The sequence below is a fragment of the Plutella xylostella genome, chromosome 12 (genome assembly GCF_932276165.1).
Source record: "Plutella xylostella chromosome 12, ilPluXylo3.1, whole genome shotgun sequence".
Taxonomy (NCBI): Eukaryota; Metazoa; Arthropoda; class Insecta; order Lepidoptera; family Plutellidae; genus Plutella; species Plutella xylostella.
In genome coordinates, this window is record NC_063992.1 from 1262674 (window position 1) to 1285935 (window position 23262).

At 36.2% G+C, this 23262-nt stretch overlaps 1 protein-coding gene across 4 annotated transcripts; it reads right to left on the reverse strand.

Annotated features, from left to right (window-relative positions):
• Positions 1–443: 443 nt before the first annotated feature.
• LOC105387832 (excitatory amino acid transporter) lies at positions 444–22786 on the reverse strand. Of its 4 annotated transcripts, none has more exons than XM_038119219.2 (10): positions 22559–22786; positions 8694–8849; positions 7315–7654; positions 5552–5683; positions 4978–5186; positions 3007–3178; positions 2357–2551; positions 1782–1916; positions 1302–1404; positions 444–966 (listed from the first exon to the last, which is right to left on the reverse strand). In XM_038119219.2, the coding sequence occupies exons 1-10, from the start codon at positions 22578–22580 to the stop codon at positions 796–798; spliced, it is 1635 nt and encodes a 544-aa protein (XP_037975147.2). In that variant the 5' UTR covers positions 22581–22786; the 3' UTR covers positions 444–795. The 4 variants fall into 4 exon arrangements, with proteins under 4 accessions (XP_037975147.2, XP_037975146.2, XP_037975148.2 ...); XM_038119218.2 differs by lacking the exon at positions 22559–22786 and adding an exon at positions 15349–15404; XM_038119220.2 differs by lacking the exon at positions 22559–22786 and adding an exon at positions 14707–15143.
• Between the last annotated feature and the right edge of the window lie 476 nt (positions 22787–23262).

The following is a 23262-nucleotide window of genomic DNA, read 5'->3' on the forward strand; positions in this document are numbered from 1 at the left end:
GTACATAGGTAACTTACATAACACATGATTAACTGTGAATTCGCATGCCAGAAGCCAGATCTAGGTACTTACAATTGTTACAACATATACAAGTGTGCTTTATATTTACGTACATACATAATTATTTTGCAAATAATAAACAAAACCCAAATCAACAAAATTAAAAATAAACGTTACGAATTTGATAAGTTTGAGACCGGCTGTTATAACTTGCCAAATAGTTAATTTATTTTTGGTTATAATTAAATTATTGTCAAGATGTTGGCATTGATCCAGTCTTCATTTACTCGGTGGCGGTTTAAAATAAACCAATACACGACACTGGCACAATTCATTAACTGTCCTACCCGGAAGCATGGTTTTCTTCAAAAACACCTAAAAAACAATAAAAATAATGTTGTTGTTTGTATCAGAAATAATATTAATATATCAGGAAAGGTTGATTTCAAGACATAATGGGTACTGTAGATCATTGACGCTCTAAAGTTGACTTGAAAATGTAACCAAGTTCTAGACCATCAATGTATGTATAACATTATAATGATTTTTACATCATCAAGCTGCCCATACGGTATGGGTCATAATTCTTGCTACTACGGAAATAATATCCACGTCAAAATTATCGACATTTTCTCCGAAGTTACCGGAATTGAACCCCATCAATAAATTGTAAATTCACAATGAAAAAAAAATAATCCTCTACAAAAAATGGCCGGTGTCTCTACATCTAAACATGCGCTACAACAACCATCATTATAAAACCGTGTAAAAAACTTATCAATAATACACTTGGAGCTAAATTCGTTTGACGGGAGTGGTAGGTTTGTTATTTTGGGTTTGTAAATGCATATCTATAGATATTTCGTTGGATGCGAGCGACTTCTTGCCGGGGGTGATGGTTCCTATCTCCACGTCTGTGGAGTTGGGCGTCGTCGGGGGGAGGGTGCCGTTTGCAAGCACAGGATCCTGGAAATGAATACGTAAACTATTAAGAAATGTAAAATGCATTACATACTTATTAATGAACAGTTAATAGTTAATATAAGACTCCTAATGGCGTATAAAGCACTCACAGGAGGTAAATTTGAGTTCAAATAAAAAATATAGCTACCTACACGAATGGCTGATGATGATTGATTGTTAAGTTTGTAGCCCATGTGCTCATTTTAACATAAACGTCTATTTACTAGAAGTGCAAAGAATTATTAATCTGCTGAATTAAACATTTCCCTCAATCAATATAATATATCTATCACTTTGTGATTGATGATGTGTTTGTTTGTTTGCAAGTAAATACGTACAATAATGGCGTCGCAAGCCATCAGCTCCTTCTTGGAGAGGTGCTCCACCACGGCGGCGGCGTAGCAGTCGCCCAGCATGTTGTTCGAGGTTCGAATCCTGTCTCTGTTGATAAATAATTTCAGTTACTTACGTATTTCAGTATCATTATCGAATGAACATTGGTTCAACATCATAATATACGTCTCTCTCGATAAGTTCCAGTAAACTAATTAAGTACCTAACATACGAAAATTATTTGGGCAAAAAATTTAGTAATCATTGTCTTTTAGTGAGGTAAGTTCCAAGTCAAAAAGTGGGCAAGCCATATAAAAATACACGAGCATCGTAACATAAACTCGTTGCTAGCAAACTTTAACCCTTGAGAGTACCGTAATACTTAAAACATCCAAGTTTTCCACCTTAGTAGAGCGACTCAGCTGTTCCAGCACTAGAAACGTGTACGGACCAATCAGCTATCAGAACAAGAACCGCACACTTACACGAGCCAATCACAGGCGAAGAGCAGCGATACGTCGCCAGTAGGCGCCTCCACCGCGGCCAGAACTACCAGTAGCAGCACCATCGCGGCCGACGGTACCGACGCTGATGATACTGATGCTGCTGTGGCTGTTAGGCTGGAAGTAAAAATTGCATGGTAAAAAATAAATACTTACAATGAAACCTGCTACTGTTCCGCCACATTTAGCAATTAACAATCCGTCGTCATTAAGCGTCGTTCGCCTAAAAACATCTGACAGATCCATAGAAGTTACGTGAGATTTGACAAGCGAGCGACGCTGCATAAGGATTGCTTATTGCTAATGTGCGGTGGTGGTAGCCCCAGTGATAACGTGTTGACAGAGTAAATACGGATTATCTTAACTCACGTCTTGGGTTTGATAAATCTTAATAGGGGCTTAAAAAGACTTCAGCATAAAGAAAGTATTTTGAGAGATCTAATTTAATGATGCTGTCGCAAACCATGAGGATACTAATGAAGCTGTTGCCGAAATATATTAAAATACAAATAGAAATATCCATCCCCAAAAAATATGCAAAAGTCATGCATACTCACAAAACAGTGCACAGATCGGCGAACCCCAGCGCTATGTTGTTCATCTGGCAGATGAACACGCTGGCCACGGCCAGGAACAGAGCGGTGCCGTTCATGTTGATGTTGCAGCCGATGGGCAGCACGAAGCGGGTGATGCGCGGGTCGATCCGGAGGGGACCCTCCATGCTGCGGAATGTTACGGGGAGGGCTGCTGCCCTGGAATTGAAGGGTGAGGGGTTTGGTAAAGAAGATTTACCACAGGTTAAACAGTACCAGCGGAAAGGTATAGTGGTAGTAGACCCGTAATATACTCGTGAGGAATGAAAAAGTGTCAGTGACATATGAAACGGCAAAGGCAGGTGGAACTTTTAATTCCGCGCGAGTGTATCTGATGAAGAACCGATAAACAATGGGGTAAGAAACGAGTTCTCGAGTAGAGGCTATAAAACAGTAAATTTAGTCTGAAACCTTCAGGGTGTTGGACCGACAATCTTAGAACGGTAATGTTTGGTAGAGGAAGTTGAGAACACAGTGTTGTGGCACTCTTTAGGACATCATCTTTTATAACACAGGTAGTAGGTATAATTATTACGTTGTCTTTCAACAGAACTCGCTCTCCAGTTAAATAATATTACAGTTTAGGAGTACAAAAGAATATCAAAACAACTCACGTAGAAGCAGTAGCACAAGCCGTGAGGCACGCCTGCGACAGTCCACAGTAGAACTTGAAGGGGTTCTTCCGGAGGAACAGGAAGTAGATGAGCTGCATCACGATCAGCTGGTACAGGAACACGCCGATGGACACCGTCGCGATGAACCACGCCAGTTGGGACATCACTTGAGCTGGAAAGTGGGGGGTTGGAGGTGAAATTGATTACTCGTATTTTTCAGAACGTATAATTACCACGGAAATATTCAATACTAAGTCAACGGATAGGTGAAATTGGTTGTATTTTTCAGTATAGTACCACGAAACTCTGAGATATGTATGTGTATTAGTCAACGGATTTCCATGTCCAGCCACTATTTACCTTACCACATAGAACAACGTGGAGTCCTAGCTATGATTTGAAAAATGGTCTGACTGGCAATTTTTTTAACCACAGTGAAAAACTCTAGTGCTAGAACAGTTTATGATCGACATGCTAAGGAGAAGTACGTGCCTATATTACCTATAGTTAAAAGTTATAAATGATTATGTAAATATTTCTTAGATCAAAGTACTTCTTGTTATGTAACTTATTACATGAAACCTATATATTTGATTGACCTTGTAGAAATCATGTTACAGGAAAAAATATGATTGAGACACGCAATATTCTGATTAACTATTTTATATTATAACATGTAGCTATGTATAAGAAATTATCTTGAGAATCGTTAAAATATACTCGTAATCAATTAAAAAATTCCATCCACTAAGTGCCAAACACCGAACGGCCCAAATCTTTTAAAACATTTAATTTAAACACAATATTACTTTTTATTCATTATATATATCTTCAATATTTGAGACGGTTTTCCGTTTATGTGTAATTTGGTTACTGTTTTATATATGTACCTATACCTAGAATAAACTCGAATAAATGTACAATATATACTAAGTGCTGCAAATAATTATGAATGTAAGACGAAAATCCCCTTGATTACACCATGCACCATTGGTAATTTTTCTCATATTTTATTAATTCTAGGAGGTTTGCAAACATCCGCGATTGTCGTCCAGAGAAAGACCGACTATGACTACTTACTAATAGATGTTTATCCATACTATACATTTTATGTAGGTAGGTACTATACTAGTATATGGTATGGCGCATAGCAGGTTCCCGTTTCCAGTCCATTAGGTACCCATGAATTTATTTTACTATACCTACTGAACCCTATATTATAAAATAAAGTTGCTAGGTTTTTCAGAACCTCAGCTTAAGTCCTCTGGGCCTATTCCCAGAGGTAATAAGTTACTATAATAATATAGTGTATTGTGTAACACGAAAGGTAACTTTGCCAAGTTTGTTTTTTGCTTTAAACCAAAGTGATATAACTGGACTACTTTATACCGAAAATAGAAGATAGGTCGTCCTCAAGCCAAACTCTAGCATGTCACGCGAACGCGGCCCCCACCTTTACGTAATCAGGTTTGACGTCAACGAGTAATGGATGCCGTTATACAAGGTTAAGGCTTTTCTTACTGATCTACCTAATAATAGCTGAAACTAATGCGGTAATTCTGCGAACATAGAAAGATATACCTCACAAAAAATTACGATGAGAACGATCCAGAAGTACCGAAAGAGTAGTTTTTGCTACCGTTGTATGCAGAATTTATATTTTCCCTAACATACCTTGGTGGCATGTCAAATGTCTATACCAAAACATTAAATACCTAGATACTTACGTAAAGGAGCATGTAATATGAATAGTTGAATACCTCGTTACCTATTAAACATAATCGTGAATATCGCAAGTATTATGAAGTCTAAAACTACTGTACTAATAACAATGACAAAAATATTTCAAAATCTCTTCAGCCAGGCAGTGAATGACGCTATTCTGACTGCCCTTAACCTAATCCTGATGAAAAACACCAGACGCTCTATAGTATTTATCCAACCAATACGCTAATAACAAGAATACCTTACCAACATTGCTGACCCCCAGTATCTTGCCGGCGATGACGCTGCTGACTCCCAGGGGGGTGCACCACATCACTCCCGTCACCATCTTCATGATCACCTCGAAGATGGCCTGGAAGAAGTCGATGACCACCTGGCCCTTGGGACCTAGTGAGCCGAGCAGGCTTCCAAAGACTAGGCAGAAGAAGACTAGACCTAATGTGTTGGTGCCCGATCTGGAAGAGAGTTGAATATGTAAAGACTTATTTTCACGGTAGAGGTTTACATTATATACCTTAGCCCAAATGATGATGATGATAATGGTAATAAAAGAGCGTACAACTTTTTAAAATATTGAACGACAAAGTTTAATTGGGTTGGTTTGAAATAATGTTTTACAAAAATACTGACTCCTGTATAAATAGATCTAGCTAACAGGTTTACTTGCAAAACGATGTCATGAAATGTGACTGACATAAAAAGTCGAAACTCGTCTAGCACTGTAAATACCGGGGAAATAGGTATTATGTTTAAAGTATTGCAAACTGTTTTCATTGAGGGCCTAAACATAATTTTACGAGCATATGAAACAACTCCTTACCGATACGAAACGACTCGAACCAAAGCCACAGTTTCATTATCAGACGCGTTTCTGGCGAACATGGGGGGCTCGACGTACACCGTGTGCGCTTGCTGGAACGCCGCCTGCACGATGTTGTCCGGGAAAATGTTCCTGGAAGAAAAACAATGTTAGCATCACTGGCTGAAGAATAGTAATTGTGGGGATATCTCACACACGGCCATCGGAACTCAAACGAGTCAGAGCTTGTAATATGGGAATCGAACAGCTGGTATATATGTCGCAGGCATCTGGTTAAATCTCCTGTTTGGTTGAACCGCTAGCCCGTTCATTGGATGACGCTATTCAGTTGTATGACTAAAGGACAACTCGTCAAGTCGTTGATTGTAACGTTCGACGTCTTGACTGTACGTCATTCAGCGAAGTCGTTGAATGGGATATAGTATAGCAACTTTGTAATGTCTGGTTAGGGTGAACATCACCAGACAAGAGTCAACAAAAAGACTATGTTACAAAGCTCTTATCTCACAAATTAACTAAACAATAACAATAAACGTACCTTCATATTGTTGTTCATAATTATCCAGTTTCGCCAATTTTTTTCTTTGAAACTATCCGCCCGCGGCGTAATAATAGGTAAATCCATGTTGTCACACTATTTTAACACAAATAACGCACTTTAAAGCTAATTTATTTGCAAAAAACTAACAATATAGGTGCTTTTTGTGTCAGCTGTTAGCTGTTAGACGCCATATTTGTTTTATTCACCACCTGACTGATTTTAAGTCAGCTAACTAGTTGGACGTTTTGAGACGCTTGTACAATCAACGTTCGGCCTAGTCATACAACTGAACAGCGCCATCCAATGAACGGGCTAGTGGTTCAATCAAACAGGAGATTAAACCAGTTGCCTGCGACATATACATATATTGACACTGATACATATTTATTAACACCGAAAAACCGAGTATAAATATCAGTTAATAAATATCTGCTCCAACCGGGAATCGAACCCGGGACCTTCGGCTTAGCAGTCAGGGTCACTAACCACTACACCAGTCGGCCGTCTAATATGTGGGGACATCCCACACACGACCATGCGATCTCAAACTAGGCAAAGCCTTTAATATGGGTATCGGACAGCTGCTACACAGATACATATTATATAAACATATTAACATTAACAAGACCCGATTGCCAATATCTGTTTTTAAACAAATATCTGCCCCAGCTGGAAATCGAACGCGGGACCTTCGACATAGCAGTTAGGGTAACCAACCACTACACCAGTCGGTCGTCTATCAATTTTGATTACGGAATCTTTTTAATTAAAGACCACACGAAGGCATTTGCCCTCTGACAGCGAGTGTTTCATCAATAAAGACGTGAATTGAAGCGCTTGACCATCCAATACTGATGCTCTGATATAGTTAATAGCTTGTGATTACTGTTGATTGGATATCGTTGCACAACTCTTTTTGTTTCTCTTTATGTCATAGGGTGTATGTGCTGTTAGTGGCTGAAGTTTGCATGCCTATTGCCTACGTAAGTATTACAAAACGACATTACAAAAATAGATTAGAAAGCGCATGACTTTTTTCTCACTGAATAAATGCGCTATTTTGATATTGCTGATTTTTAAAATATCGATTATTATTCCATTTAATATCTATTCAGGTGAACTACTTGTCGGTACTCACTCACTTTGTTATGAGTAAGGATATGGACTATATGCTTAAAACACAAACTTGCAAAACGTACAAAGTACAAACGTATATCTTTACCTGCCAATATCCAAAAGGCTGTCCAAGATATTGTGATCCTTCCTCCCAAACGCTGCCGCCTCATACTCCTCACTCTTCAGCTCGGGCTTCCCCGGATGGATCAGAACCACCAGCACAATCCCCAGGAAGGCATTAAACATGGACGTCAGGATGAAGTAGAGGAGGGTTCTGACGGCAATTTTCCCGCTCATTTTGGCGTTGAGGCTGGCCGAGCCGGCGATCAGGCTGGCGATGATGAGGGGCAGGATCATGAGTTTGAGAACCCTCATGAAGAGTTCTCCAGGATACGAGATGATCATGAGCGCGTCTGGACCGAGGTTGTAGGGGCGGAGACCGAACCCTGGGAATAAATTGCTGTTGAAGTTGTGTTGCACTTGCTGTTGTTGTATTGTTGCATTTTACCGAGAGGCTGTTGGGGTACGATTTTATTTATTGGAAACTGAGTTTTTCTAGCCTATATACTGAATATCTTTCAATGTGAAACCATTCATTTTGATCTTAAATAGGTATGTGTATTTAAAATCGACACAGCAAAACTTTAAATAATCATTTTGATTGATAAGAATCTCGTGCATAAAAGCTACTTTATCAAAATACAGACAAGCAGACAAAATTTATATTTGTTACGTGTACCAGTAGACTTTAATCAATCAATGTTTCCCTTTGACGAAATGTTTTCACTATCACAAATACAATCGCATTAATTGTTTGTCTGCAATAAAGATCAATTACATTTATTTTTATTGGCCGCCATTTCATATTTCGGCTGCCAAGATATTGGATTGTTCTTATTAGGTGCTTATATTTATTGAAGTCTATTAGATTCGTCTTATGTACTCTGAATCGTTTAGATAATTCGTTAAGCATAGTATTAATCGAAGAGCAATTATAAAGTGCTTGCTTTAAAACGATTTTGTACCTTTCTTTGATAATAAATTATGAGAATTCAACAAAGTAACAAAGTAAACTACACCCACGAGAGCAATAAAGAAGTTCCACGTACAAAATATCGATACCGAATTTAATGGCACGACTTTTTGAAAACATTAAATTACAGAAAGACACGAGTTTTTAGTTATTAATATTTTCGAAACTGCAGACGGAGTGAATAAGCTATCCTTTTCCATTTAGGAGTAATTTGATGCCTTGTCAGTGGAACTTTTCTCTCTGACTCTCGTGAGTGTATCTTACGTTTTATCATCAACTACATCAACCAAAAATCGACCACTAGCTTGTCGTGAGTGTCTTTCGCGCACCCCATTTATAATACCCAGCATCATCACGACCCATCACGTCCCCACTGCTGGGACACGGGTCTCCTTCCAATGAAGGAAAAGTTTTTAGGCCTATTTCTAATACCCTCGAGCTGCTTCACTCACCAATGCCGATGCCGGTGATGACTCCAGCCAGTGTGATGACGAGCATGGTGTTCTCGGCCAGCCACTTCCGGAAGCCCGTGGGGTCCACCGGCGCCGCGCGCTCCTCCGTGGTCTTCGGGCCCCCGTCGCCTGGGCCCATCTTCGCGAAAAGGTACTCTGAAAACCGAGCGTCTTTCTCCATCACACGGAACCGGGAAACGCAAGCCCCTTTTGGGACCTGTTTTAAGAGTTGCTTGGTTTATGGATTGTTGGTTTTAGGTTATAGATACAAAAGTTTGGCTTAAATGGATGTGGATTGTGTTGATAATTTTAAGATTTTTGTCGTCAACAAGTTTTCGGTAAGCGCAGTTGACGAGCGCGGTGGCATAATGACACAGAAGCTACACTGACGGGCCATGTGTTTATAGCGCTGGGTTTCGAATACCTTACCACTTTTTTGAACACTTTTCTCCAATCTTCTGGCATCCATTCCGTACAATGCTGCGTTTGGTCGCTTACACCACTGAGTTCAGTTTGAAACGCCGCGATGGATGGCGGAAAGGCGGTTGTGTCGCGAGCACATTGTCCGCGGTAGAGGAAGAAGCCGTGTTTGAGATTGCGCGCGCAGGAATCGATCTTCCCATTCACTGGATGTATTAAATTCTCACAGATAGTTTATTAAATTGAGGGCATTATATGGTTTACGTAAACTGCGGTGTCCTATATTTAGGTTGGTGATATTAATCTTGTTGCTAGAAGACACAAGTGACTGGGAACTCGTGGTGCGCAGGTGGCTCGCTCGCTACTGCGTTCTACGCATGTCTGTAGTCTGAATGCAGCTCCAAAATGGAGGTCTGAGATGAAAAGGAAATACAAACATAAAAGAATCCTGAAACGAGAGTTTTTTTAAAGGCATCCGTCGTCGTAGCGCTTCTATCCGATTTGAAATATATTGTTCTAGTAATATCATATTATAGATATTACAGGGGAACACCCAAATATTCCGAAAAACTTTTTTCCGAATTTCAAAACACCGAATATGTAATTTACGAAATATTGCAATACCGATTTTTTTGAATGCCGAATTCTAAAAATCACGTAAATTATAATTTCGAATATTATAATCACGAAGATTTGTTATTACGATTGTCAAATACACGAACGTTAAAAAATACGATTACTTAAGCATACGAAAAATAAAATACCGATTTATTATAATCACGAAAAATTTAAATCCCGATCGAAAATGTGATAATTCGTGATATTGACAAAAAAACCGAAAACATCTTAAAAACCTTAGACCCAAAACCTAAAGATAGGTGCGACGACGAGCAAAGCGAGGAGGAGCGTGTTAGGTGCACATAGATATCGAAAAACAAAGCGGAGCGCAGCGAAGCGGAGCGGAGCGTTTCAAATATAGAGCAAAACAATTGCTCGGAATTGTATGGTGTTTAACCTTAAAAACCTTAGGACCTAAACCTAAAGATAGGTGCGACGACGAGCAAAGCGAGGAGGAGCGTGTTAGGTGCACATAGATATTGAAAAACAAAGCGGAGCGCAGCGAAGCGGAGCGGAGCGTTTCAAATATAGAGTAAAAATATTGTAAATAGAAAACTATTTGTAGTATTTGTTGTTAAGTAACACAACAAAGCAATAAAATTTCTCGGATTTTTACGGTGATAACCTTAAAAACCTTAGGACCTAAATCTAAAGATAGGTGCGACGACGAGCAAAGCGATATCGAAAAACAAAGCGGAGCGCAGCGAAGCGGAGCGGAGCGTTTCACATAATATAGCTTAAAAAATATTGTTAAATTGTATACGGATTATGCTGTTAATAAACACACTATTCTTAATAACTATTTCTTGTTAACTAAGATACATTCGGGAATTTGTATTTTCGGAATATTAAAACTTCGGGATTCGTAATTTTAACAATTCGTTATAATAAAAGGTCGTACTTTTAAAACATCGAAATAAGAATATTCGGAAAATTGACTTTCGTCATTTTAATAAATATGTTGTTTGAAATTTCGTTTATTAACTATTCGTGATTTTCGTTGTTCGGAAACTTGAAATTCGGGATTGTGAATTATTCGGAACTATGAAATTCGTAATTTTAAAAATCGTTATTTTCATATTCGTAAAAAAGTAATTCGGATTTATGTAGTGTACCCATATTACAGAGTATGAACGCCTTAAATCTATACCAGAGTATAAAGGGTATGGCGTTAAAAAACCTATGGCCCAGTTTCTCACTTGAAAAAGTCTATCTAAACCTGACCTTATATAAGTTCTACTCAACGACAGTTCATTCAATCACAACAATGGACTCCATACTCAACTTCTTCTTAAATTTATAGTTTTAATAATCTTAAAAATTACCTACTACTAAAATTTATGGTGGAAATGGAATGGTCGCTTAGGTATATCAAGCCTTCAATTAAGTACGCTTGTTAGTGTCTGCAAATAAAAGTAACCGTATATTTACAGACACGTACAAAAAAAAAAATGTGAGTTTGGAAACTATCAAAGTACACAACAACAATTTCAACCAACCCCTAAAAGGGTTAAAATTTATTTAAAGTCTGTATTTCCCTTTGTAAAGAAATTTCACAGACACAGTTTTATGACGTGAATAGATGAAATATAATAAATATTATGTCCATAACATACACTGGTTTATTTATTATGTAAATGACATTCGTAATAGAAAATACTTAAATTAGAAAACACAAATATTATTCAACAATAGTTTTACGGTTTACGGTTAATTGATTTGATGTGAAGTGTGTTTTCCATTTTAGCATTATACAGAAAAGAGTATTTGTCTTATTTAAATTGGGTATATTTTTATCTGGTAGGTAGTTAAATAAAATAATTAACGGTATACAATTGTTAATAAATAAAATAAATAAACATACCTACCTATATCTATGTATTCCCTAACACTAATCTATCACAATTATCACAGATTTTTATTTATTGTCTTAGTTTGAAAAGTTTCACATTAAGTACATCGTATATCTTGAAAAATCGTGCATAATAACTAGCTAATTAGATATAATTTACTTATGAATGGGAACGTCTCACAAAATAATCCACAGTACAATTAAATAAAAAATTTAAACTTTTATAATTAGTTTAGTTTATTGAACTTCATCATTAACCGTGCATTGGCACACGCGAGACAAAATAGCTATTTATTTTTAGAATATAAATATTACCGAATTGTTAAGGCCTACCCCGCCCCCCGCACTCCGTATAATATTGGGCGATACAGGGGGAGGTGTGCGAAGAACCGTAGCTCTGTGGTGTGCTCGATGCTAGTAGATGACATACGAATCACGGCAGTTCCCGTGACGTTTTCGGAACCTAATTTCCTTTCCCGTCGTTGTTTTGAATGATAGATTTCTAGTGCACTCGCGTGTAATGAATAAGTTCCAGTGACAATAGCACCAAAATACTCCTAAACGGAAAAGGGTAGGTCAATGACGCCGTCTGCAATGTTGAAGTACTTACATTTAACAGAGCATCAGAATATTACTAACTAAAATTTTAACATTTTGATCCAATTTAAATTAAAAGTTTAAAAAACTTTAGCTACCTATTTGATAGTGGAACTTTTTCAGTGCTCACGAGTGTGTTAGATGTATGAGTGTGTGAGTTGTTACTGGAACGGGGATAGGAACAAGGGATAATTCTTATGGCCGGAGAACTTCCTAAGCTAAACTTTGTATAACTTAGGTACTTACATAACATAAAATTTATTTACACCTTAGACAAGTCATACACCCTTAAAACTGAAAACCCTGCAAAACTGATATACAGGGTGGCCCAAAGAGTGACGTCCAAAGGAAAATGTTTGATTCCTTAGGTCAAGGGGTAGCCAAATCACCCCCATGTGTGTTCAGCAATTTTTAGTAGTTTAGGAGTTATGATATTTTTTCCAAATTTTCTACGAAAATCGACCTCAGTGGATTAATTATGTTTTATTATTTTTTGGATAACTTTTTTTAAAGCATTTTTTATTTTTGTGTCATCCTCTTAAGTTGTTCTTTTAACCATAAAAGATTCAGCTTCCTAGCTGTAATGTAAGTCAGTTATTTTTTTATCGAAAGTTCGAATTATATCATCGAGCTAGACTGCTCTGAATTTTCTACTTGAAATTAAAAATTGAAAAAGATATTCTCATGGTCCCTTATTAATTTTAAAAACTCCGCAAGGTTCCAAAATAACATAAAAATAAAAATAAACTATTGCTTAATAGGGTATTATTTGCAGAAAAAAGCCTTCAAAGGTACCTGGTTGGAAATTACCTAATTAGTAAATTGTTTCAGAAAGTTGAAATATTCCTGTTATGTCATTACTAAGGACTAATTAAGTTAGAAAATGTATCAAATTAAAGGGAAAATTAAATTATTTACTTTTTTTTAAAATTTACTTTACATTTTTGAATGTAAATTCTTAGAAAAATGTTTTAGTCTGAGTAGTAAGATTTATGAGATAATTGTATTATTAATAATAAGTAAATAAACTTTAATAATTATTTTACACATTTACTCACAATAAATTTTCAAAATGGCGACCTCCCATAGCAATACACAACCTAAATCTACGCAAGAAATTTTCTTTAAGTCGCCTATACGCTTCTCTGTTTCATTCAGATGTAACTTTTTGACAGATATCACATTTTTGAGAAAAGGTACTTTTTTTACATGTTTAACCTTTTGACAAATGTCATATTTTTTACATTTGTCACTTTTTTGACTTAAAGAAAATTTCTTGCGTAGATGTAGGTTGTGTATTGCTATGGGAGGTCGCCATTTTGAAAATTTTATTGTGAGTAAATGTGTAAAATAATTATTAGAGTTTATTTACTTATTATTAATAAAAAAATTATCTCATAAATCTTACTACTCAGACTAAAACATTTTTCTAAGAATTTACATTCAAAAATGTAAAGTAAATTTTAAAAAAAAGTAAATAATTTAATTTTCCCTTTAATTTGATACATTTTCTAACTTAATTAGTCCTTAGTAATGACATAACAGGAATATTTCAACTTTCTGAAACAATTTACTAATTAGGTAATTTCCACCCAGGTACCTTTGAAGGCTTTTTTCTGCAAATAATACCCTATTAAGCAATAGTTTATTTTTATTTTTATGTAATTTTGGAACCTTGCGGAGTTTTTAAAATTAATAAGGGACCATGAGAATATCTTTTTCAATTTTTAATTTCAAGTAGAAAATTCAGAGCAGTCTAGCTCGATGATATAATTCGAACTTTCGATAAAAAAATAACTGACTTACATTACAGCTAGGAAGCTGAATCTTTTATGGTTAAAAGAACAACTTAAGAGGATGACACAAAAATAAAAAATGCTTTAAAAAAAGTTATCCAAAAAATAATAAAACATAATTAATCCACTGAGGTCGATTTTCGTAGAAAATTTGGAAAAAAAATCATAACTCCTAAACTACTAAAAATTGCTGAACATACATGTTCGGGGGTGATTTGGCTACCCCTTGACCTAAGGAATCAAACATTTTCCTTTGGACGTCACTCTTTGGGCCACCCTGTATGTATATCTATTTTCCTTCACTTAATGTCGCGTCTGTGTCATTTCCGGTATATCCGATTATCATAAATTCATAACTTATAATGATTAAGAATAACTTATGAAAAAATATAAGTACCTATGTAGGAATTTTTAATTTATACTTAATAGGTATTCCGTCCGTTAATGCTACAAGATCCCTGATGTAATTGTAACATTTTACTTACGTATTGGTCTTACTGGAGAACACGACATGATATTATTATTATTATTGTTTCATGTGCGAGTGACTGAGTATATTGTAAATAGCTTACTGACAATTTCTTAAAGTATATTTAATGATAACTAATTACCTAGCAAACAAAAGACACGCGTTATATCATATTAATTTTATTGACATGGATGATAGACACACATGATATCTACCAACTAAACAAATCAACACATTTTCTAGTCTACTCGACAAACTTACCCTTTATTCGTTTAATTTTGACAAGCTTGAATTTCAGGCTTGGTGAAGTGCATTTACCCCCACTGGAAGCCAGCTTAACTGATTGTATCGGCCAGAAACACTCAGAAGAAGGGCGAAATCACACACACTATTTTCCGTAATCACTTTACCGGCATTCCGGATTCAAAAAAATAAAAGTAAAAAACCGGGCCTTACGGAGGCGCACATTTTGAATTTCGAATTTAAAAGTTTGAGAAGCCAGTTTTGTTTCTTTTTCTTTTGCGACGGAGTGCGCGTTGCCAGCTGCATAGGGCGACTGCAGCCCTAGCATAGATCGGACAAGGTTATTTAAAACTGTATAATTGTAACATTATTCGTATAGCATTGTTTTGGCAGTGGCAGAGAGATTCTTCTCACTGTTTGAGATCCAGAGGCACGTGTTAGCGAGCTGCATGCATGTGATTGGATTCATCTATAAGTACGGTGAAAGACAGATTCTTTATTACTTGCATTGAAATTAAACTGTAATAGTGCACGAATAAGACACAGCGCAAAGTCCAATGTTATGGCGCTAAATCGAGTCGAATTTTTAAATCTAAATATTTTTTTGATGCCCCTAATAATATACCAAAGTAGGTACAATTTGTCTGAATATTCTCTTACCTGGAGTCAAAACTGTACAACCCTTGCCCATTTTTAATAAATATGAATTATTTTTATTTAATCTTTACTTTTCAATGTTCGGTATGTATAATATCACTTGCCGGTTGAACGATTGTCCACTTTGTGAATTAACAATCAATTGGTTTGAGTTCATATCTGATGTGCACAGAACATGTTTCATATCCTATAGATGTATGTATGTATGTATGTATGTAGGTCTACCCATAGGTATATAAGGTATAGCTGTCCCCGCGCGCTTCGCTTCGCCTTTAAAAGTTTTCCCGTGGGATAAAAAGTAGCCTGTGTTCTTTCCCAGGGTCTAGAACTCTAGACCGTATGTATTCCAAATTTCATTCAAATCCGTTCTGTAGTTTTTGCGTGAAAGAGTAACAGACAGACAGACAGACACAGTTACTTTCGCATTTATAATATTAGTTAGGATAATAAGTCTGGACTGATGGTGGAGTGATCAAGTAGATACATTAGATCGTGTACGCGGGTAGCAGTTTCAATCCAGGCATATACAATTTATATTATGTTATTGTTTTACTAGTTTCTATTTAATATAGGTACTAACTACACGTTATGATTTGAATGGCTTCCCACTTATACCGGCGTAGGTGTAAACGGTAAAAGGCTTTGTCATAACTAACACGAGGAACTGCTTTTACCCGTCGACACATAAAGATGAGAGTTATAAGTTTGTACTCATGTATCTGTGCTTCTGTCTGGGTCAGCAACATGTTTGATAGTTTCTCGCAAATTGTAAAAGTTGACCTTTTTGTCGCATACAAAATACCGCATCTACTTATAGTGCCACAAACTTATCTGTTCCGGTGAGAGCGAACTAAATTGGTCCATATAATCTATGTCAATATGAAATTCATTAGTAAGTAATGAGGTAAGTATGGACCAATTTAGTTCGCTCTCACCGGAACAGATAAGTTTGTGGCACTATACTGGAAACTATCATGAACTTTTGACAATAATGTATGCAGATGACAGAAGAAAATCTGAACTTTTTCGTTATTGTAGATTGCAAAACCCGTAGGAACTGGCGGCTGTTTCAGGTAGGTAACCCTTAAAATGACAATGGGCGTTTTGGGACCTATGTCCAATAAAGATGAGACATACATCGTTGGATAGCTCTTTTCAAGTGAGCAAAAAAGTATTATGACGACAAATCCGTATAAGTTGTCCATTTTGAAATATATGCGTCGGAAGGAAGTATTTTTCTATGGCATTGCACTCTCTCTCCTGATGACAGTTAGGCCTGGGTCTCCTATTTACGCCGTGGGTCGCGACCAGCGTCACGCCGTAGGCCGCGTCACGATGCTCACTATAGAAATGTACTGATGCGGTCTCCCTCACACGCCGACGTTGGCGCGTAGACATAATGAGCATTGTGACGCGGCCTACGGAGTGACACTGGACGCGACCTACGGCGTAAATAGGAGACCCGGGCCTTAGGGCGTAATACACGTAAACACGTATTATTGAAATTGGAGAAATTACTTTCAACTGGTTTTATTTACTGAGATAATATTATATGAATGATGATCATTTTGTAATAAAAATTAAAAATGAATGTGAAAAACTAACAAAAACACTAAAATTACAGAAATAAAATATAAAAACTTTCACGGTACGATTATTCTAATTGGACAGTAAATCAAGACTAGCGCTTCCGTAATTCATATTCTGCAAAAAAATACCTTTTCAACGACGTATCACTCATTTCTATTGGTGCTGGTCCCAGCTTCCATATATTGGTGCCCATCATCATTTGTATAATATGTGTTGTGTATGTCTGTCAGCCACCCTTCACCATTATAAAAAAATACCAAGTAGGTAATATTAACTAGGTATCTACATACAGGGTGTCCCAAAAGTCAACGTCATCCCTTAAAGGGCTGATAGGTCAGCTCATGAGAGCCCAGAATATCACAATATGACCTTAGTAAAAACTCGATAATTTTCGAGATATTGACACTTTTATAAATTTGCTAAAAATCGACACCTTGGATCAGTTTTTTGCGTGCCGCCGGTACAAAAATCCATATTGTTAGATTTTGTTTGGTGTTGCATCATCCTGTATAGCCCTGCTATTGATCGCAGCCAAAAAAAATATCGAGTAATGCTGTGTGTTTAAAAAAAAACACGGTTTTTCAAAGTCATAAAAGGAAATCGTATTTTTTATAAACAATTTTGACTAAAAAAAATATTCCACGCAAACCTGGCACCTTATTTGAAAAGATTGCTTATTTAATGCAGTTTCTAAAATGGTGTGAAATGTTGCTATTGTTTCGATTAACAAAAAAGTTATTGCTATTTTAGTACAAAACGACCTCGATGTAAAATTGTTTGAAGGAAATTTATCTGACTGAATTTATTAAGGGTAAGTCGTGTTGGAATGAGTAAAAGTAAAATAGGTGGTGGGGTCAGCCGTGGCAACATAGATGACGCAAAAATAGCTAAGAAAAAACTTACCAAACACCTTATTTAAAAAAAGAAACATTTATTGCCTTTAATTTTTAATTCTCAAAATTATAACACCACATTATTATATTAAGTACATAATCAGCAAAAAATAATACTCATTAATGGTCATAATCATAATTTTGAGAGTTTGGTTTTGTTTAACAATAACTTTAATATAAATAAATAGTAATTAGAGGTAATGTTAATGACAAACTGATCTGTCCCTTTTTTGGATACTGTGGGTGTACAATGTACAATTGTACATGTGTAAGCGTTTTACTTGTACAATATCACACATAAAGACTACTCAGGAATGTACGTTACCATGCGCTACATTTATGGGGAATGTGGTGTTGCTATAGTCCACTTTTTTCGAGAAAGATACGCAAAATGCGTTTTTTTTATTCTGTGACAACGTTGTCTCTTTTCCCACTCCCGGCCACACCACCTATTTTACTTTTACTCATTCCAACATGACTTACCCTTAATAAATTCAGTCAGATAAATTTCCTTTAAACAATTTTACATCGAGGTCGTTTTGTACTAAAATATCAATAACTTTTTTGTTAATTGAAACAATAGCAATGTTTCATACCATTTTGGAAACTGCATTAAATGAGCAATCTTTTCAAATAAGGTGCCAGGTTTGCGTGGAATATTTATTTTACAGTATGTAGAGTCAAAGTTGTTTATAAAAAAAATACGATTACCTTTTATGACTTTGAAAACCGTGTTTTTTTAAACATACAGCATTACTCGATTTTTTTTTTGACTGAGATCAATAACAGCGCTATACAGGGTGATGCAACACAAAACAAAATCTAACAATATGGATTTTTGTACCAGCGGCACGCAAAAAACTGATCCAAGGTGTCGATTTTCAGCAAATTTATAAAAGTGTCAATATCTCGAAAATTATCGAGTTTTTACTAAGGTCATATTGTGATATTCTGGCCTCTCATGAGCTGACCTATCAGCCCTTTAAGGGATGACGTTGACTTTTGGGACACCCTGTATAATAATGAAGAGGCATTCATTTGTGAATTTCAAAGAGGCGTGTAAAGTTGTTTTGGAATGAAGAGTAATTGGTTTCGCCTCTGCATTTAAAAAAATGTACAATAAAATATTGTAAGTAATAATAATATCATTGGTTTTCTCGTTTTTGTGACGTTAACAAAAATTTGTACTTTGGACTTTACAATTTTACGCCGATCTCTATTGCGTCACATGTGTTTGGATATGCTCCACAAAAGATACGCTTTGGCTGTCTCTTCATAAATAAAATTACTAGGTAAGTACCTACTTAGGTATATAAGAACAAATGAGAAAATATAATAAGACGGTAAATATGTACACTGGAACTGAATAAATCTAGCTGTTAAACTAGGAAGCTACATTGCAAGTGTCCTCTACTGGACATATGCCCCAAGAAGCAAGGAACTCTGCTGTACTTACTACTTAGTCCACGGTCTTCCACGGTCGTCCATCTTTCATGTCCAGCCACCAGCCCCTATTGGCTATGATAATAATAATAGTATGTGGGGACATCTCACACACGGCCATCACAGCCGACCCCAGGCTAGGCAGAACCCGTAATATGGGTAGGTGTCGGACAGCTGATTTATCTATAAGATACGTAGGTAGACTACCTACGTATACCTGTGGTTAGTATTATTAGTGCTTATTTGGGAGGTCTAGGTTGTAGGTAGGTTATACGTTATGGTATTGAGAAAGATGTCCAGCAGTGGGCATTTGCTGGCTGTTTTTGATGATCTGTATGATCGCAAAATATTAATTCAAACAAGTAAAAAAATAATATTTTACAGTGACATCTACTACTTTATTCTGTTATAAGTTGCTAAATAGGAAAGAAACTTTCCTCTTATTATCTGATAATGGTCGAATGACAACAAACTTAGTAGTTCTCTTATCGTTATATAGATGGCGCCAAAAATTGAAAAAAATATAACAGATGTGAGGAATGCGTAAAATATGCGGAAAAACAAGAGCCTCTAGTACGAGTTTGGCAATTTACAAAAACGTAAAAAGTTTAAATTTTCTCCTGTCATCTACATACGTTATGTGTCAAATGTTTCATGATAGTTTCCGCCAGAGGCGCCACTTTGTATGCGAGAAAACGTAAACTTTTAAGTATAGTTTTTGACTAAGGTGCGTTATGATATCGCACCGCTTTACTGAAAGTTTATTCAGGTTAGAAGAAAATCTGACCCAAAATAAGTATAAATACTTAGGTATAAAATACCTTATAGTTTTTTAAGAAATGCAGATAGGAACTTACCTAAATTTCTTCCCTTAGCTGTGCCAGTGAGTCCAGTGACTGCACAGCGCTTCTTTTGATGGCCACATTCCGCCATCACTTTATATTTTAACTGACTTCGAAAAAATAAGGTGCTCAATTCGTCTGTATGTATTTTTTTCTAGTTCACTGTAGGTACGTACCTATCCACAAATTCTTTTTACATAAGCTACATGTATGAATCTACTTTATATCTATATGTAATTTTTATGTATACATACGAATTACGAGTGTCTCAGTAGATACAACCGGGTGTAAACTACATTAATTTGGCTCAGTGATAAATGCAACGGCTTGCTCAGCAAATTGGGCTGTTCTGAGGCAGCATAATCATAATCATGCCGACATACCGTACTATTTTTTTGCAATATAGGTAATATTTTATTTCTGCGAAGTCATAATAAAAAAGTACAATAAACATAGATGTCTAGGTACAAAGATAATCTCACTTAACTCAGACAGAGCCATAAAACAAATTTAAACTTGCTATAGTGAAATAGACTCTTACTATTTTGTGAGTCGCCAGAAAAAAACGCTTTAGTTATTGATACAACCTACCAATTAATAAATTAAGCTGATTTACTACCAACTGCTATACTACAGACATAATCTAGCTAGATCAACCTCTACTTATAGATATCGCTGAATTTCAACAAGGGCTAAGTACCTAACAAATCCGGTGGCCACTGTTTATTAGGTATCTGTGGAAGTTCCACAAAATACATGAAATGCTCTCTTCAGGTCGAAGCTCCGGAAACTGCTGGCGACGAATCAGAGACGAGCGGTTACCAACGTGACGCGCTTTGAGCAATCTAAAAGCGATGGAGTTAGGCCGACCGCACACACGCGAATTACATTTACAATCACGAGTCACAAGCACTGAAAAAAATTCACTTACAGAATGTCGAAAATATCGACATTCTGTAAGTGAATTTTTTAGTTGCTATTATTGTGTTGCTCTCTTAAATATACTTGAATGTTGCAGATAAGCATTGTCACTGGAACTTTTGCATTTCTAACGTGTCAGTGTTTGTGTATCAGTCTGTGGTACCATCAAATCTAATGGCAGAACCGATTCTCGATTTGTATTTGTATTTTTTTTGGGTCACAGGTAAAGTTACCCCGAGTATATTCTTATCCTCATATGATAAAAATCGGCTTAGCCGTTCAAAAGTTATGTGACTGTTACTGTTGAATGTCACGGGTTTTTAACGTTGGTTAGGTTATTTACGTTTTATAGTCGCAAACGTACTGGCAGCCTAACCTATCATCCAGCCACTGCTATGCATTTCACACAATCCGCCGCTGCTGCCGATTTGTTTATTTTTCTTTTTTCGAAATTCGACTGCGCGAATGGCATTTCGGGAATTCTTCTGCCATTCGTGCATCCTTCTTTATATTGTGTTTCGGAGATTATCTTTTGTTTACAGTTAATGTTAATGGTTTCTTTGCACTAGGTACTATGTTTTGTGTTGTTTCGTTGAGATATTTTAAACGGTAGGTAATTAACATTTTGTTTGAAATTGTAAAATTATAATTTTTTAAGATTTTACTTTTCAATGGAATCCTAACTAATATTATAAATGCAAAAGTAACTGTGTCTGTCTGTCTGTCTGTCTGTTACGCTTTCACGCCAAAACTACTGAACGGATTTAAATGAAATTTGGTATACATATGGTCTAGACCCTGAGAAAGAACATAGGCTGCTTTTTATCCCGGAATTCCCACGGGAAAACTTTTTAAGGCGAAGCGAAGCTCGCGAGAACAGCTAGTGTTGAATAATTATTATATTTACACTAGAATAAAAACATAATGAGCATAAAGCTGTGCAAACATTTGGTGCTACAAATTTTGCCTAAAAACCAGGGGCCCTATTTAATTGCTTAGTCAAAACGAAATAACATTTACGAAGCAACAAGAGTCAAAAATATATTCAATATAATTTGAATCCAAAATCATTGACAAAACAAATTTGCGATAGGTCAGGGCGAGGTATTAAAGATATTCTAATAAAGAGGAAGATATGGCATTGTCGTCCCAAAGTTGAAGCCTGCTATAAAAGTCTATTAAGACTACTAAGCCATCATTTTATGGGAACCCCCCTTTTCAGGGACAATTTCAGAGACCACAGGGGTATTTATTTACCTTTTGCATACCGAAGTCACGATATCACCCGATACACAATAGGTAGATGTTTATTGAGGATTCAATATTGGATCGTTTTTTTGAGTTAATTATTTTGTGATCACATGGCCAATCTATGATTATTTGATCACATAGCACTGCATATTATGCAATTTATGCATAATCCATGCATGTCAGTAATAAAAGTCCCTAAATTAACACTTTGCACATAGATACCTACCTATACAAATAATAAAATTAATTTAATCTTACCCAAGAAAAACTTACCCAGGAACTTTGGTAGCGTCATCAAAACCAATGCAATCTGTTAACTTTGTTGGTAATAAAATAACACAAACAGTTTAGCCACTATTCACTTTCACACTTCACTAGAAATGTTCAATGTCTATTGTTTAATTTAATTCAGAATTGGCTACATTATTTTTTAAACACGTTACGTATGAAAAACATAAGAGTTTTTGATTGGTAGATCACCCTCAGTGCCAGATTACTGACTGATATTATACGATACGGCTGAAGAGAGCTATTCTTAAAACACAACGACATCACACCATCAGGACAATGATAAATAAAGCATGTGAATTTGGGGTCCTTTGGTGAGATGTTTTAAAATTTATACGTTTTTTTTGCCCATTGTATGGAATGGCGGTTGGTATACTGTCCAGAGCAAGTTGAATTCCTGGTTCAAATCCTAGAGAAAAAGTAGCTTATGTGTTAATCCAGGGTGTCAGCTAACACCATACCAAATTTCATTTAAATCGGTTCAGCCGTTTTGACGTGAAGAAGTAACAAACATACACACACATACTCACAAACTTTCGCATTTTTAATATTAGTAGGATAAACTATAATATGTAGGTACACGGAACCCATAATCACACATGGAGAAATCTATTTTAAAACTTTTTAACTGCCGCATTTTTGTACGGCAATAAATTCTGTCAATGAAATGAAGCGAAAAGATAATGTTT

Excerpts from the sequence above, each read along its gene's own strand:
- LOC105387832 (XM_038119217.2), bottom strand. The coding sequence starts at position 9,162 with ATGGATGCCAGAAGATTGGAGAAAAGTGTTCAAAAAAGTG. Across the intron at positions 5,187-5,551 it reads GTTCGAGTCGTTTCGTATCG|ATCGGGCACCAACACATTAG; the intron begins GTAAGGAGTTGT and ends ACTCTCTTCCAG. Across the intron at positions 1,405-1,781 it reads TTCGCCTGTGATTGGCTCGT|AGACAGGATTCGAACCTCGA; the intron begins GTAAGTGTGCGG and ends ATTTATCAACAG.